A 12,875-nucleotide genomic window follows, 5' to 3' on the forward strand; every position below is an offset into this window, starting at 1 on the left:
TCTCTTGGTTCATCTCAGTCTGAATTAATTTTGTTATATAAGTCGCACCTGATTATAAGTCGCAGGACCAGCCAAACTATGAAAAAAAGTGCGACTTATAGTCCGGAAAATACGGTAATAGGCCTAAGCATGGTGCAGTTGAGAGTAAGGCAGCCAACTGTAATTTCTCAAATGCATTTTGTCATTTGTTTGGTCTACTTTTTCATATTCTTTTTGTTTTGTGAGATCTCTACCTAATCTTGGATCCATGGCCAATAACATTTCCATCTCATTATATAAGTTTTGACATCATTTTTGATTTCCTAATTTTGGACTATTTGGAGTTATTTTTCCTTCTGTTTCTGTCTATTTTTTTCTTTGCCAGAGAATAATTCTATCATTCTCTAATTCTACCCTATAGTTGTTGAAAATTATAGCCCTCACTATACCAAATCCAGCCTCAGTTAACCCTAAAGCTTAGTTAACTAAACCCATTTGCTTACAGGTGGTGAGGTATCTACTGTAAGCCTCTGCATGGGTCAAATTGGGGTGAGCCATCACTAGTTCCACCTCTTCATTTGTCCACCTCCCCTGGATGTTTGCAGGTATTGTTGTTGTCTCCACCCTTTAAATAAGTTGATCCTCTTCTTCTTCAGCTTCACTGTAAAATCCAACAGTGGTTCTTACTAACATTTTTTAATTAACTTTACTTAATGTCTTAACTTAATTGTAAAAATCTAGTAATCTGTACTATTCACATACTATGCTTTGTTTACAAAGAAAACCCAAGTTAAGATTAATTAATTGGTTTGAGTGTGGTTTTTGAGGCGGGGAAATTCTTAATGGACCTTTCACTCATTTCCTCCACTTCTGCAGTTATTTGTCTTTGTTTGTATTCACTCATTTCCCAAAGTAATCTTGAATGTTGAATTCTCAATACAACTGAATATTTTTAGTCACCATCATGGCGATTAGTGATCCCTTTGGTTGGTCAATTGGAACTTTCTTTTCTTTGTTATGATTCTCTTTTTATTGATGCAGTGATGCAACAGTCATTTAGAATCAAAGAAAGATAATTACTACTCTCTCTCTCTCTATATATATATGTATATATGTATATATTAGGGCTGGGCAATTTAAATTGCGATATTGTTATGCGCATCTCGTCAGTAAAGCTGGTTCCTTGATTAGTAGTAAATCACCATCACCTGCTTTCAGATGGAGCGGCATTTACTACAGAGAGCCGTAGTTAACTGACAAGATGAGCCAAATCGCATTAAATATCGCTGGCGATACGTCCGCGATTTTACTGCGAAATGGCTCAGCTTGTCAGTCTTTGTACACAGCAAAAACTCCTGTGTTAAATTAACACTCCTGGGAGTGTATGAGAGTCCACACTTAAGAGTGTTGAAGTTAATGAGATAATTAAGTGATTAATTTAGTGATGATTGAACATTATTGAAGACACCTGATGATAACAAGCAGAATCACTGAAGGAGAAAATCTCAAATTGTAAGCCACCGTTATGACGATCAATGGTTGCTTTAGTTGGACTCTAGACCCTTATATGTTTACTTAAGATTTTGTTTGGCTGTTATATCTGAATTATAATTGCCAGTTGAACAAAGAAAAGAGTGATCTGATGGTGTTGGTTATATTATGACAATCATCATTTGAACTTGATCACTGAACTCATTAAAATCCTTCTTTCTGACTTTGATTTATGTTGTTGGTTAGTTAATCTGCATAAATGCCCAGAATTTTTTATATAATATAAAGGATTTCTTAAAAGTTGTTTAAAAAAAAAAATCATTCTTTTAGGCACACACAGATGTGAAGATTCAGTCTATGCATCTCAACAATGGTGAGGAGCAGAATATTCAATTAGGAAAAGTAAATTACATAGGCAATTCAGATCATAATTTATTCATACCGCAATGCATGATGGGAGCAATTAATGAGTTGTGATTGGTGGCAGCCACTGCAACATGCTTTATTATTGTCACCAGTGTTGAGATTCACAGGCTGATTATTGATTTCTGTGTTTTAAATGAATTTATCTGAATGTCATTTGATCAGAACAATGTTTATTAAATATTTTGAATTATAAGTGCTGATAATCATAGGCTGAAGAATCACTAATCTGCTGCTAACAAGATAAACCAAACTATCTCAATAAGTTTCCTTTTTCAGATCACAGCATGATTATGTCAAAACATAACCAACACTAACAAATAACATTTTACTTTGTTCATTTAACTGTTATAAATCAATAACAGCAGACAAACAACAGTAAATATTAAAGTAAACATATAATGGTCTAGAGCCCAACTAAAGCAAACACCCATCACCTTAATGGTAACTTACAATTTGTGATTTTCTCCTTCAGTGATTCTGCTTGTTAACATCAGGTGTCTTCAATAATGCTCAATCATCACTAAATTAATCACTTAATTATCTCATCAGCCCTAAATGCTGCTCCATCTGAAAGCAGGTGATGGCGATTTACTACTAATCAAGGAACCGGCTTTACTGACAAGATGCACATAACAATATCGCGATTTAAATCACCCAGCCCTAATATCTATCTATCTATCTATCTATCTATCTATCTATCTATCTATATATTAACCCAACAGTTAATTGGGTTTATATAATCCTCTATATGTGTGACAATCTTGTAATTGATCATGCTTGACTCACACAGACTTCATCCTTCAGCCTGCAAAACACAACCATGGTAACATTTCATTTAAAGTAAATTATCAAGTACTCTCTACAGTTATTTTTTAGTTACTAGAACTCTTGTGTAAGTGAACTATACTAAAGCATTTATCAGTACCACATACTATTCCTATTTCACTTTACTTGCTTTTTTTAAGGCAATCGGTTTCCTGATATTTTCCTAGTAATGTGAACTAATGAGAAGTTAACACAACTAATGATTTTGATTCAAGAGTGCTTGAGTATACTTGATTAACAAGTTTTTTTATACAATTGTTATTAAGTTGTGACAACTAAAAATTAATACACTACTTTACTTGGAAATTTTAAGGTAATCGGTTTCCTCACTTTTTCTAAGTAAAGTCAACGTATTACATTTTACAGTGTGATATTTTCCTAGTAATGTGAACTCTAATGAGAAGTTAACACAACTAATGATTTTGATTCAAGAGTGCTTGAGTATACTTGATTAACAAGTTTTTTATACAAATGTTATTAAGTTGTGCCAACTAAAAATTAATACACTACTTTACTTGGAAATTTTAAGGCAATCGGTTTCCTAACTTTTTCTAAGTAAAGTCAGCATATTACATTTTACAGTGTTGTTTAATTGTGGGATCTTCTGGTTCTTCTTGTTAGGTGGGGTTTTGTACTGATGGGGGACGTTTATTTCTACTGACTTTGATTGTGGCTACCTTGTATGGCACCGTGTCATGGAGCCGGTTGACACGTGGAGAGTGTATCAAGATCAGTGGAGATAGCAGGTGTGCCTGCTGGAGCTGTTGTTGGCTCATTGGGAGCTTGGCCATGAGGGACCCAAGGGATGAAAACAAAACCCCCGTTCTGAATGAGTGCAATACAACTCACAAAAGTGAGGACGGAGATCTTCACTTCTTTTGACATGGTTTTTGGAAGACGTTGTAGGCATGTATCCAACCATGGCATGCCCCCCTCTTTGTACTTTTGGATGTGTTTGGCATATGTCAGATTGCTTCTTTCCATGTTGGCACAGATGTCCCCCATTAGTGCCGCTGCCTGAGCTTCAGTGGATGGCATCTCAGTTTGACTATATAGCTCGATATAGTCTTTTTTTATTCCATTTTGCCTTCGGGTGGCGATTCTCATCCCAAAAGACAATTGATGGAAAGTACTTCAATTTGGAAAGGGCCAGCTGCAGGCACTGCTGGACGTCCTGACCAGCCGCCTCAACAAGTTGTAGCGCCCTTTTGAAGGTGTGTGGGTACTTGAAAGCATCCCGCTCCACCAGGTCCTTGCTGAAATCGCTGACGGTCCTGCATCCGACTAACTTTCCAAACAAAGGGGGGGTCTGCTCTTTAAGTGAATGGATTGGGATACGATTATTACATTCGTGCAAGTCACTTAAAAGGACTTGCACCAGGGATTCACCAATGATGAGTGGTGGTGCCTTCAGTGAATCGGTCAGCGGGAATATACTCATCACTATCATCTGTTAAACTGGGTCATTGAACCAGGTGCTCAGCGGTGGTGGACATTCTCCCACGCTTGCACTTTCTGCTGGAGACAATCCAAGAAAGCCTCTCCTTTTGGTTAAGCTGTTTGGGTTAGTTCCATTCGTGCCCAAGCTCACAGAGAATGGCACTGAAGCTCTGTTGTTTGGCTTTCCAAAGAAAAGCTCTTCGAGAGCCAGCTCAACTTGGAAGGCAGTCCAACTGTTCATATACCCTCCCTGTCCTTTGCATTCGGTCAGTAGATTAAACAGGCTTTGAGTGAGGCATTCTGCAACAGGGTGGATAACATGCCGCAGTCCCAATTTTTGTTGGTTGTCTTTAAAGACAAGTATCATTGGAAAATCTTGCAGAAGGGCGTAGATGTCTGCTTCGTCATAAAAATCACATGCTTCAATTCTTTCTGGGATGTTATCCTTTAGCAGAAAGACTGCCTCCATTCTGGTATAGACACAGCATTTGGTTTTGTCAGCAAGGTCCCGCATGTAATCCACATAATCCTTTGCATGCTTCAACAGCGATTGGCTGTGCTGTGGATTATGCAGACCACATGTTGCGATTATTCGACTGACAGGGTGCTTTGTCGTGTTTCCCACATGACAGTGAGGTGTCGTTGCGTATAGTTGTACAAAGTTTAAGTCAGCATTTGGCTCCATTCCACTGAAAACCATCTTTAGATTGGGCTCGATTGTAAGGGGATACTGGTCCAGGTTCGACTGAAAGTTGCTTGCCTCAGGGATCCCGTATGCAGTGAATAAGGACCCCCTGTGTCCAACCACCTGTTGCAGTCCATGCCGTGACCACATCATCTCCATGCAGTAGTCTTTCGGACGGATGGTGCAGGCTGCGTGGACAGAGATGGATTGAATGCTTGTTATGTCGATCATTTCCGCAAGCTCGATGGGCTCGGGGTCCTTTTGTCCAAATTTGGTCAGTGTAACAACAAGGGATTGGTCTGTATTTGAATCGACTTCCCCTATTGCCTCCATCAGTAGTTGTAGGACAAATGCTTGATCCTGTTTCAAGATGTGCATCCGTCCCAGATTGTAGCTGTTGTTCTTCATTATTGTTTCACGTTGTTTCTGTTCTGGTGGCAGATTCTTAACTTTTTCAGCAAACACATGAAAGACCGTGTTGATTGTACCTAGAGCATTGGCACGGGCGGCATTTTCTGACTGAAAAACTACGCCAGGGTGAGTGTGTTGAGCGGACAAGATGCTCAAATTTAGAAAATGTCCTCCATCCACAAAAGCCAACACAGTGCCATAGGTCTTATGTAGTACAGAGAATCCAGCACCGCTGTATGTGTGGAGTTGGAGATGTTTTTTCAAAGTGTGCCAGTGGTTTTGCAGACTGGGCATCAAAAATGTTCCCACAAAGAGATAGTGTAGCCGGATTTTCAAAGCAGACATGTTCTTGATCTGGATAACAATGCCATCAAAGTCATACTCACATTTTACGGCATGGTTGGCTTGTTGCACTGCTGTTGGGAAAATGGGAATGGTGAGGTCTTCATTCTGTAAGAAGTCATTCACAAAATTGTGTGCATATATAGCATCCAGTAGGTTTTTGGTGTTCTCCTCAGAGGAGTCGCTGAAGAGGTACCCATACAGGAAGTCCAGTTCTTCATCAGTGTAGTCTTGTTGTCCAAGGTTAGCCATTATCTGAAAAAGATTTTAAAAAATAAGAAAGTTTAATTCAAAGAGCAGGAATAGTCATCAAAAACTGTTCACATACTGGAAAGAATCATAATGAGAAAGGTACATTGAAAGATTACTTTAAGAGCACTGAAACGCACAGTAAACATGAAGAGCATGACCTAACTTCAAAAGTGCTTGAAAATTGGAAAAAGAACCAGAATCAGGAACCAATAAGCAGATAAGAACATCTCAGAGATGTTCAGATATGTTGAGAATGGCCTAGTATCTCCAGAACTTCATGGAAGTCAAATACCAATGACATGTTATGTAATAAGTGGTTTACTACAATGAATCAGAGTAAAATTCTCTCCAAGAGTCCACAATCAAAAAAAGCTGGTGGCCAAATCAGATTGAGCTCAAAGAGCAGAGGATGGCAGTCAAGACCACCATCTCAACCTTCACAGATTACCCTAAAGAAAGCCGAGTGCCCCTCTGCAGAAAGACCCCTCCAGAAAAAGTGTCCAGCTAACATATGAAGAGTTCAGATGCAAAAGCCTCTAAGTGCCATCTGAAATTTTCTTCTAGAATGATAATTTTGATCAAGCTCGTATAAGTTCAGTAATTTCACTTAAATGCCAATGCAAATTACCTATTAATTGTCATTTAAGTGAAATTACTTAACTTAAAGGTCCCATGACATGCTACTTTTTGTAGGCTTTAACATAGGCCATAGTGGTCCCTAGTACTGTATCTGAAATCTCTTTTCAAAAATTCAGCCTCGGTGCAGAATTATAGCCACTACAAGCCAGTCCCAGAATGAGCTTCCTTCAGACAGGCCGTTTCGGTGTCTGTAGCTTTAAATGCTAATGAGGAGGAGAAAGGCGGCGCAATTTGGAGGGTGGGTGTGGCCTTGACCATCTTGCGCAACGGTACCGGTCCGTGCATGTTTACGTTGGATATAGCAATGGCACGAAGACACGCAGTCGTTCAAGCATTTCAGTTTGACCCAGAATCTGATCCGGATGGAGAAGCAACAACTCAGCGGTTCCAGCAGGACGTTTCCGAATGGTTAGTTTAAAAGATGATGTCTGGATACGGTACTTTATTCGGATGGTTTACAGTTATTATCATGTAGCTAACGCTAACCTACTGTTGCCTTTTCATGAGAGATCTGTAACATCTGTCATTTATCTTATTACAATTACATCATCAAGCTCTTCGATCTTGAAATGCGGATATCGCGCGCGCCGTATAACCAACAGGAAAACGGTTATCCAAATAACAAAAGTGTACAACACTCGCGTTACAGTGTGTGTATTCACACACATAAACTGCATAGCTGCATAGCTAATGTTACAGCCACATTCTACGTGTAACAGTCTAGGCAACCATAAACAGTAAAGCAACACACTTATATATCATTAGTTGACTTACTGTTCCGAGGTGTGTAGCTGAGCCAAAGAGAGTGATCCAGACTTTAGTTTCAGACGTTCAGCAAGCCCAGCTCTGTATTAACCCTTCGGTGTTCATTTGTACATCCAATTATTGAGCAATTGTTATGCTTCACTCGCTTAAAAGCCATGATATCTCGGACAAACTAAAATCGCGCGCGCGCGTTCCTACTTCCTAGCTCATTTTCTCATGGGCGGAAAATATTCTCTGGGCGGGCAAAGCAGAGACAGGGGAGGTAACATTCCTCCTTGTAACGTCACAAGGAGGAGATTCAAGATCAGCGCGATTGAGCTTCCATTTTCTCAAAGGCAGAGAAAGATAGCAAAAGCTCGATTTACACCGATTGAAATTTCTAGAAACTTGGGGACCATATACAGGCTAGGGGAACTCATATTAATGTTAAAAAACCTCAGAAAGTGAAAATTTCATGTCATGGGACCTTTAAATATACAAGTTTTATAAAAATGATCATTCTAGAAGAAAATTTCAGATGGCACTTAGAGGCTTTTGCATCTGAACTCTTCATATATACACACTTCCTTGTATCAAATATTTACATTTACATTTACATTTATTCATTTAGCTGACGCTTTTATCCAAAGCGACTTACAATTGCTATATATGTCAGAGGTCGCACGCCTCTGGAGCAACTAGGGGTTAAGTGTCTTGCTCAGGGACACATTGGTGTCTCACAGTGGATTCGAACCCGGGTCTCTCACACCAAAGGCATGTGTCTTATCCATTGCGCCACACCACCCCAATATGGTAATGCATTCTATAGATTAATTTGAGAAATAGTTTGTACCATGTGACTTTATTGAAATAGCATTCTCTGTTGCATCAGCCTTCCTTTAAGTAAAGCCCTGCATTTCAGCCCGAGCCCGACGGGCCCCGACTTTTTTAAGCCCCTAGGGCCGGGCTTCGGGCCAATTTTCACGTCATAGTTCACATGCGGGCCGGGCCTCGGGCCTTTTTTGGGTTATCCTTCTTTTTATATTTTTAGACATTAATTATAAAATATATGAGAAGTTGACGTAGACGATAGGAAAACAAACATAGAAAGAAAGACATTTAGTAACCTCATAACTTTCATAATTACAATTACACTGACATATGATTGACATGACAGTCGCACGCACGCACGCACACAGAAGGTTTCCTGTCAGTGGAACCAACGATTCACCTCATGTGCAAATAATGGAGAATAAGAGAGAAATCGCGAGTGATAGAAGAAAGGACTGGGTTAAAATCTTCCACTGTGGATGCTATTCTTGTTCTCCACGATGCTCTGTAAGAGACTGTTCTAACTTTTCGTTTGATTGGACTTTATTTTCGTTTAACTGTTGGAAACTAGCCTACTGATGTTTTTCGTTTGATTGGACTTTATTTTCGTTTAACTGTTGGAAACTAGCCTACTGATGTTTTTCGTTTGATTGGACTTTATTTTCGTTTAGCTGTTGGAAACTAGCCTACTGATGTTTTTCGTTTGATTGGACTTTATTTTCGTTTAGCTGTTGGAAACTAGCCTACTGATGTTTTTCGTTTGATTGGACTTTATTTTCGTTTAACTGTTGGAAACTAGCCTACTGATGTTTTTCGTTTGATTGGACTTTATTTTCGTTTAGCTGTTGGAAACTAGCCTACTGATGTTTTTCGTTTGATTGGACTTTATTTTCATTTAACTGTTGGAAACTAGCCTACTGATGTTTTTCGTTTGATTGGACTTTATTTTCGTTTAACTGTTGGAAACTAGCCTACTGATGTTTTTCGTTTGATTGGACTTTATTTTCGTTTAGCTGTTGGAAACTACTGGAAAAAATAATGGCCATGTTCTGTGGTGCATTTTTGAGGTTAGATAACCTGCAAGTTTGTTTTTGATTTATTTAATTTAATTTGTATAGATTGACTATTGCTCATTTCGTTTGCGAGCGCAGCCTGAGCCTGCCTCAGTATTTCAAAAAAAAAATAATACTCACTGTGGTTTAATAAATAAACATTAAACTGTCTGTGTAATATGTGTGAAGTGTTTTATATCTATGGATTTTATTGTAGCTAAGTAAAGTATTAGCGTTGATTTGAGAGTCTAAATTGATCAAACATGTTTTACTCGCTGTTGGCTCGGCTTGCTTGGTCGTCTTTATTTTTATTTATTTTTATGCTCCAAACATTTGTCTAAATTAACTTAATAAAGAAATGAAAATAAAAGAAACATAACTAACAAAACGGACATATTTTAATGGCAGTCTGCCGCTGTTAAAAAAAAAAAAAAAAAAAATCCGGCTCAGGTCGGACTCGGGCTGATAATTCTGATGAGCTGTCGGACACGGGTCGGGCTAGGGCCTGAGCGTCTCGGGCCAGGGCCGGGCTCGGGCCTAGATTTGAGGCCCGTGCAGGGCTCTACCTTTAAGCCCCCAAAAGTCAGACAAGCTACAGTCTGAAGGTGAGTGAACATTTGCTTGCCAGTTATACTGTGAACCTCAACAATTTACCTACACTCTGTAAATCCTTGCTATATAAAAAAGCCAAATTCTGACAGTAACGTACCATTTTCCATTAAAACCGTGATACACCATAGAAAACAATGCAATCTGGGTAATATTTAATTTTCAAGAAAATAGCAGGAATATACTCGTATTTATGTACGGCAAATATATGAAGCAAATATACAGCGTTTACACTCAGAGGCTGTGTTTCAAATCACACCCTATACCCTAATTCAATATTTCCTACATTAGTTCACTTATGTAGTCCACTTAAAAGAAAATAGAGAATAGAGACCTGTACTGCAGCCAGCCACCAGGGGGCGATCAAAACATCTTAGCCTTATTTTCCAAGACACGTGTCAGACTAGAAATAGTCCTCAGATGCCATGTCCGTAATTTATAGCAAAACATCTAGCATTAATTCGATCTCAAACGGATTCATTAAAAGTAGTTATTACTCATGAAATCATTAACCAATGTAGTTGAACGACCACTTTGCGATAATGTCAGTCGTGACTAGCTAGTTGATTTCTTTAACGATGCATCGTACAATGGTAGTTAAGCAGTGAGCTGTGTCGTTGTATGGGGAATGCATATAAGTAGACTGAGTAGACTATTTAGTAGACTGAAAAGAAATATGTTCACAGTAATAATATGCTCACATTATTAGCATGTTATAAATATTAGTTTAAACATTTAATAGCAGTTGGCCAAATTAAGGCAGCCTGCAGGTTTCTGCAAATTAAATAATTTCACTTGAGGTTTAATTTAGTGCATTATATTGCCAGTATTTACCATTAATTTACAGGTCAATGTATTACAGTGTAGAAATGTTTTTTTAAAAGCCAAAAAATCTGTCCTCTGATCTGTGTCACAGACACCCAGGGTTCTGATGAACTGCAGGAGTTGATGATACCAATTGTGAGCAACAGTGTCTGTGATAATGCTTATAAAGGGATCAACGCAAGCATCACAAGCAATATGATTTGTGCTGGATTTTTAAATGTGGGAGGGAAAAGTATATGTCCGGTAAGATATCAATCATTCATTTTACCCTGTTTAATCCAAAGCAATTTATTAAACACTACTCACCAGTTTTTGGTCACTTGTAAACTTTACACTGCCAACCTACAGTATTAAGGCCTTGTGAGTGCTTTGGAGGCACAATCCACAGAAGTAATGTGTTACTAGTATCTAATTAGTTTGTTTCAACAACAATTACTGACCAGAAATATTATGTAATATATGTTATTTATAGTTTACAAGTAGGATGTGACGGTTGGCCAGTGTGGTATTTGTCTTCCTTCCCCTGTATTTGGACAGTTGGGTAAAAAGTGTCAGTGATGAGTGCTGCGTTTACCCATAGACTGTAAAAAAATATTTTTTTATCATAACCACTTCCTTTCACTGTAGAAAAATAAAGCCAAAATGTTCCAGAAATGCCCGCTGTCAAACAACGCTTTGGTGGACACATGGTTGGCATTCTTTTTTAACATTTTGTTTGTAACAACTGGTCACTCTATATTGTCAGAGATTAACATGCTGAATGTTTGTCAATACAGGGAGACTCCGGAGGTCCAGTGCTCAGTAGGAACAGCTCCTTGTGGATTCAGTCCGGCATTTCCAGTTTTACTGAACGAAAATGTGATAACCCTAATTATCCCAGTGTGTTTGCCAGAGTTTCTCAGTACCAGACTTGGATCAAGTCTTGCATGGGCAGCAACCCACCTGGATTTGTTGAATTCAACGCTAAAAAGCCAACATCCAACTCCAACTTCGGAAGCATACTCAACCTCCTCTTAGTTTCCCTTTCTCTCACATTCTCCATCATTCCTTTCACCTTCTCCATCTATCTTGATTCCTAAAGATTGAATGAACAGTAATTCTCAGTAAGAGCAGTTGTATTGTTATTTTTGTCATTTATTCCCTATCTTTTAAAAATGTACTATTCTTGAAAAGCTCTCTTATTGATATCATAAGAGCATACACTAATGAAGATAATGCTGAACTAGCTTGCATAAAGTTCATGTGTGTACTATGAAGTGCACTTAAAGTGTGCATATTGTGTTCACTTGTATTAATTCATCTAACCTGAGCCATTGCCGCTAAATGGCTAACTGAACCCATGTTAAGTTACATAAACTGCAAATCCAAACAATCTAACTTCAATCAAAGTAAATGTTAGATAGCTCTATTTCTCTCTGCCACCACAATATTCTCACTCCCCATTTTTCACCCGAGAACGCATGGCCCATGGGAACAATAGTCATAAACATGGAGCCAATCTCTGTTCACAAACTACATCACCTGATAGGTGGAAGGTTTAATGATTGACCAATAAGAACATTCATTACATCATATAGAAATGTAAGACAAAGAGGAAAACGGAGAGAAATGCATATGTGGCCATATAAATTCTGGACCAAGAACAACTCCCCTCTTCCCATCTAAATCCCTGTATTTCCCAAAGTCAGGTGGAGAACATTTCTATTTCATCACCAGCTGAAGTACATCTTTTTAAATCAATCCTGAAACTGGAATTGAATGTATGTGACACTGCAATGGATCGACACGCGGTAACATTATAAAAGACTTTACCAACACTTTTGATCAATTTAAAGCTTCCTCACTGATTTTTCTGATTTTCACTGAAAACCCAAAACCGCCATCTCTTGCATATGTTTATTCATTTCTTTTTTTATATGCAAAGTTTTTCACCCACAGGCAAAAGTGGCTTAAATCTCCTTTATGTTTTCCTTTTTTTTTCTTTTTTTTTTCTTTTTTTTTTTTTACTCGTTTCATCGTTCGGGCTTATTAAAAAAAAAAAAAAAAAGATGCAATATGATGAATTATTTAAAGATCTATATATTTTTGTCATTATGATTGTTTATTGTTAAAGAGACAACCATTGTATCTTTCCCTGATCTTGTATGTAACTATAAGTCATTAGTTCTCTGCATCTGCTGTTAGGAGGTTTCTAAACCACTGCATTGTGATGGAAAGTTACGGTTGGGTTAGTAAATAAATAGAAGGTAGTATTTGTGTTCTAAGAGAAAGACTTGGAAAGAGCACAAGTACTGGAAAATTCAATATTCTTGGTAGAATTGATA

General features: G+C 38.2%; 1 protein-coding gene across 1 annotated transcript; it reads right to left on the reverse strand.

The window, feature by feature from the left end:
• Positions 1-3,325: 3,325 nt before the first annotated feature.
• On the reverse strand, positions 3,326-5,510 carry LOC307163524 (uncharacterized protein). The gene is made up of 2 exons (XM_079879579.1): positions 5,375-5,510; positions 3,326-5,334 (listed from the first exon to the last, which is right to left on the reverse strand). Exon 2 carries the CDS (start codon positions 5,252-5,254, stop codon positions 4,175-4,177), a length of 1,080 nt encoding a protein of 359 aa, XP_079735705.1. The 5' UTR covers positions 5,255-5,334; positions 5,375-5,510; the 3' UTR covers positions 3,326-4,174.
• Positions 5,511-12,875: the final 7,365 nt, after the last annotated feature.

This window comes from Squalius cephalus (genome assembly GCF_949319135.1).
Source record: "Squalius cephalus genome assembly, chromosome: 1".
Lineage (NCBI taxonomy): Eukaryota > Metazoa > Chordata > Actinopteri > Cypriniformes > Leuciscidae > Squalius > Squalius cephalus.

Bases quoted from the DNA above. Each gene is read 5' to 3' on its own strand.
- LOC307163524 (XM_079879579.1), bottom strand. From the start codon at position 5,254: ATGAAGAACAACAGCTACAATCTGGGACGGATGCACATCTTGAAACAG.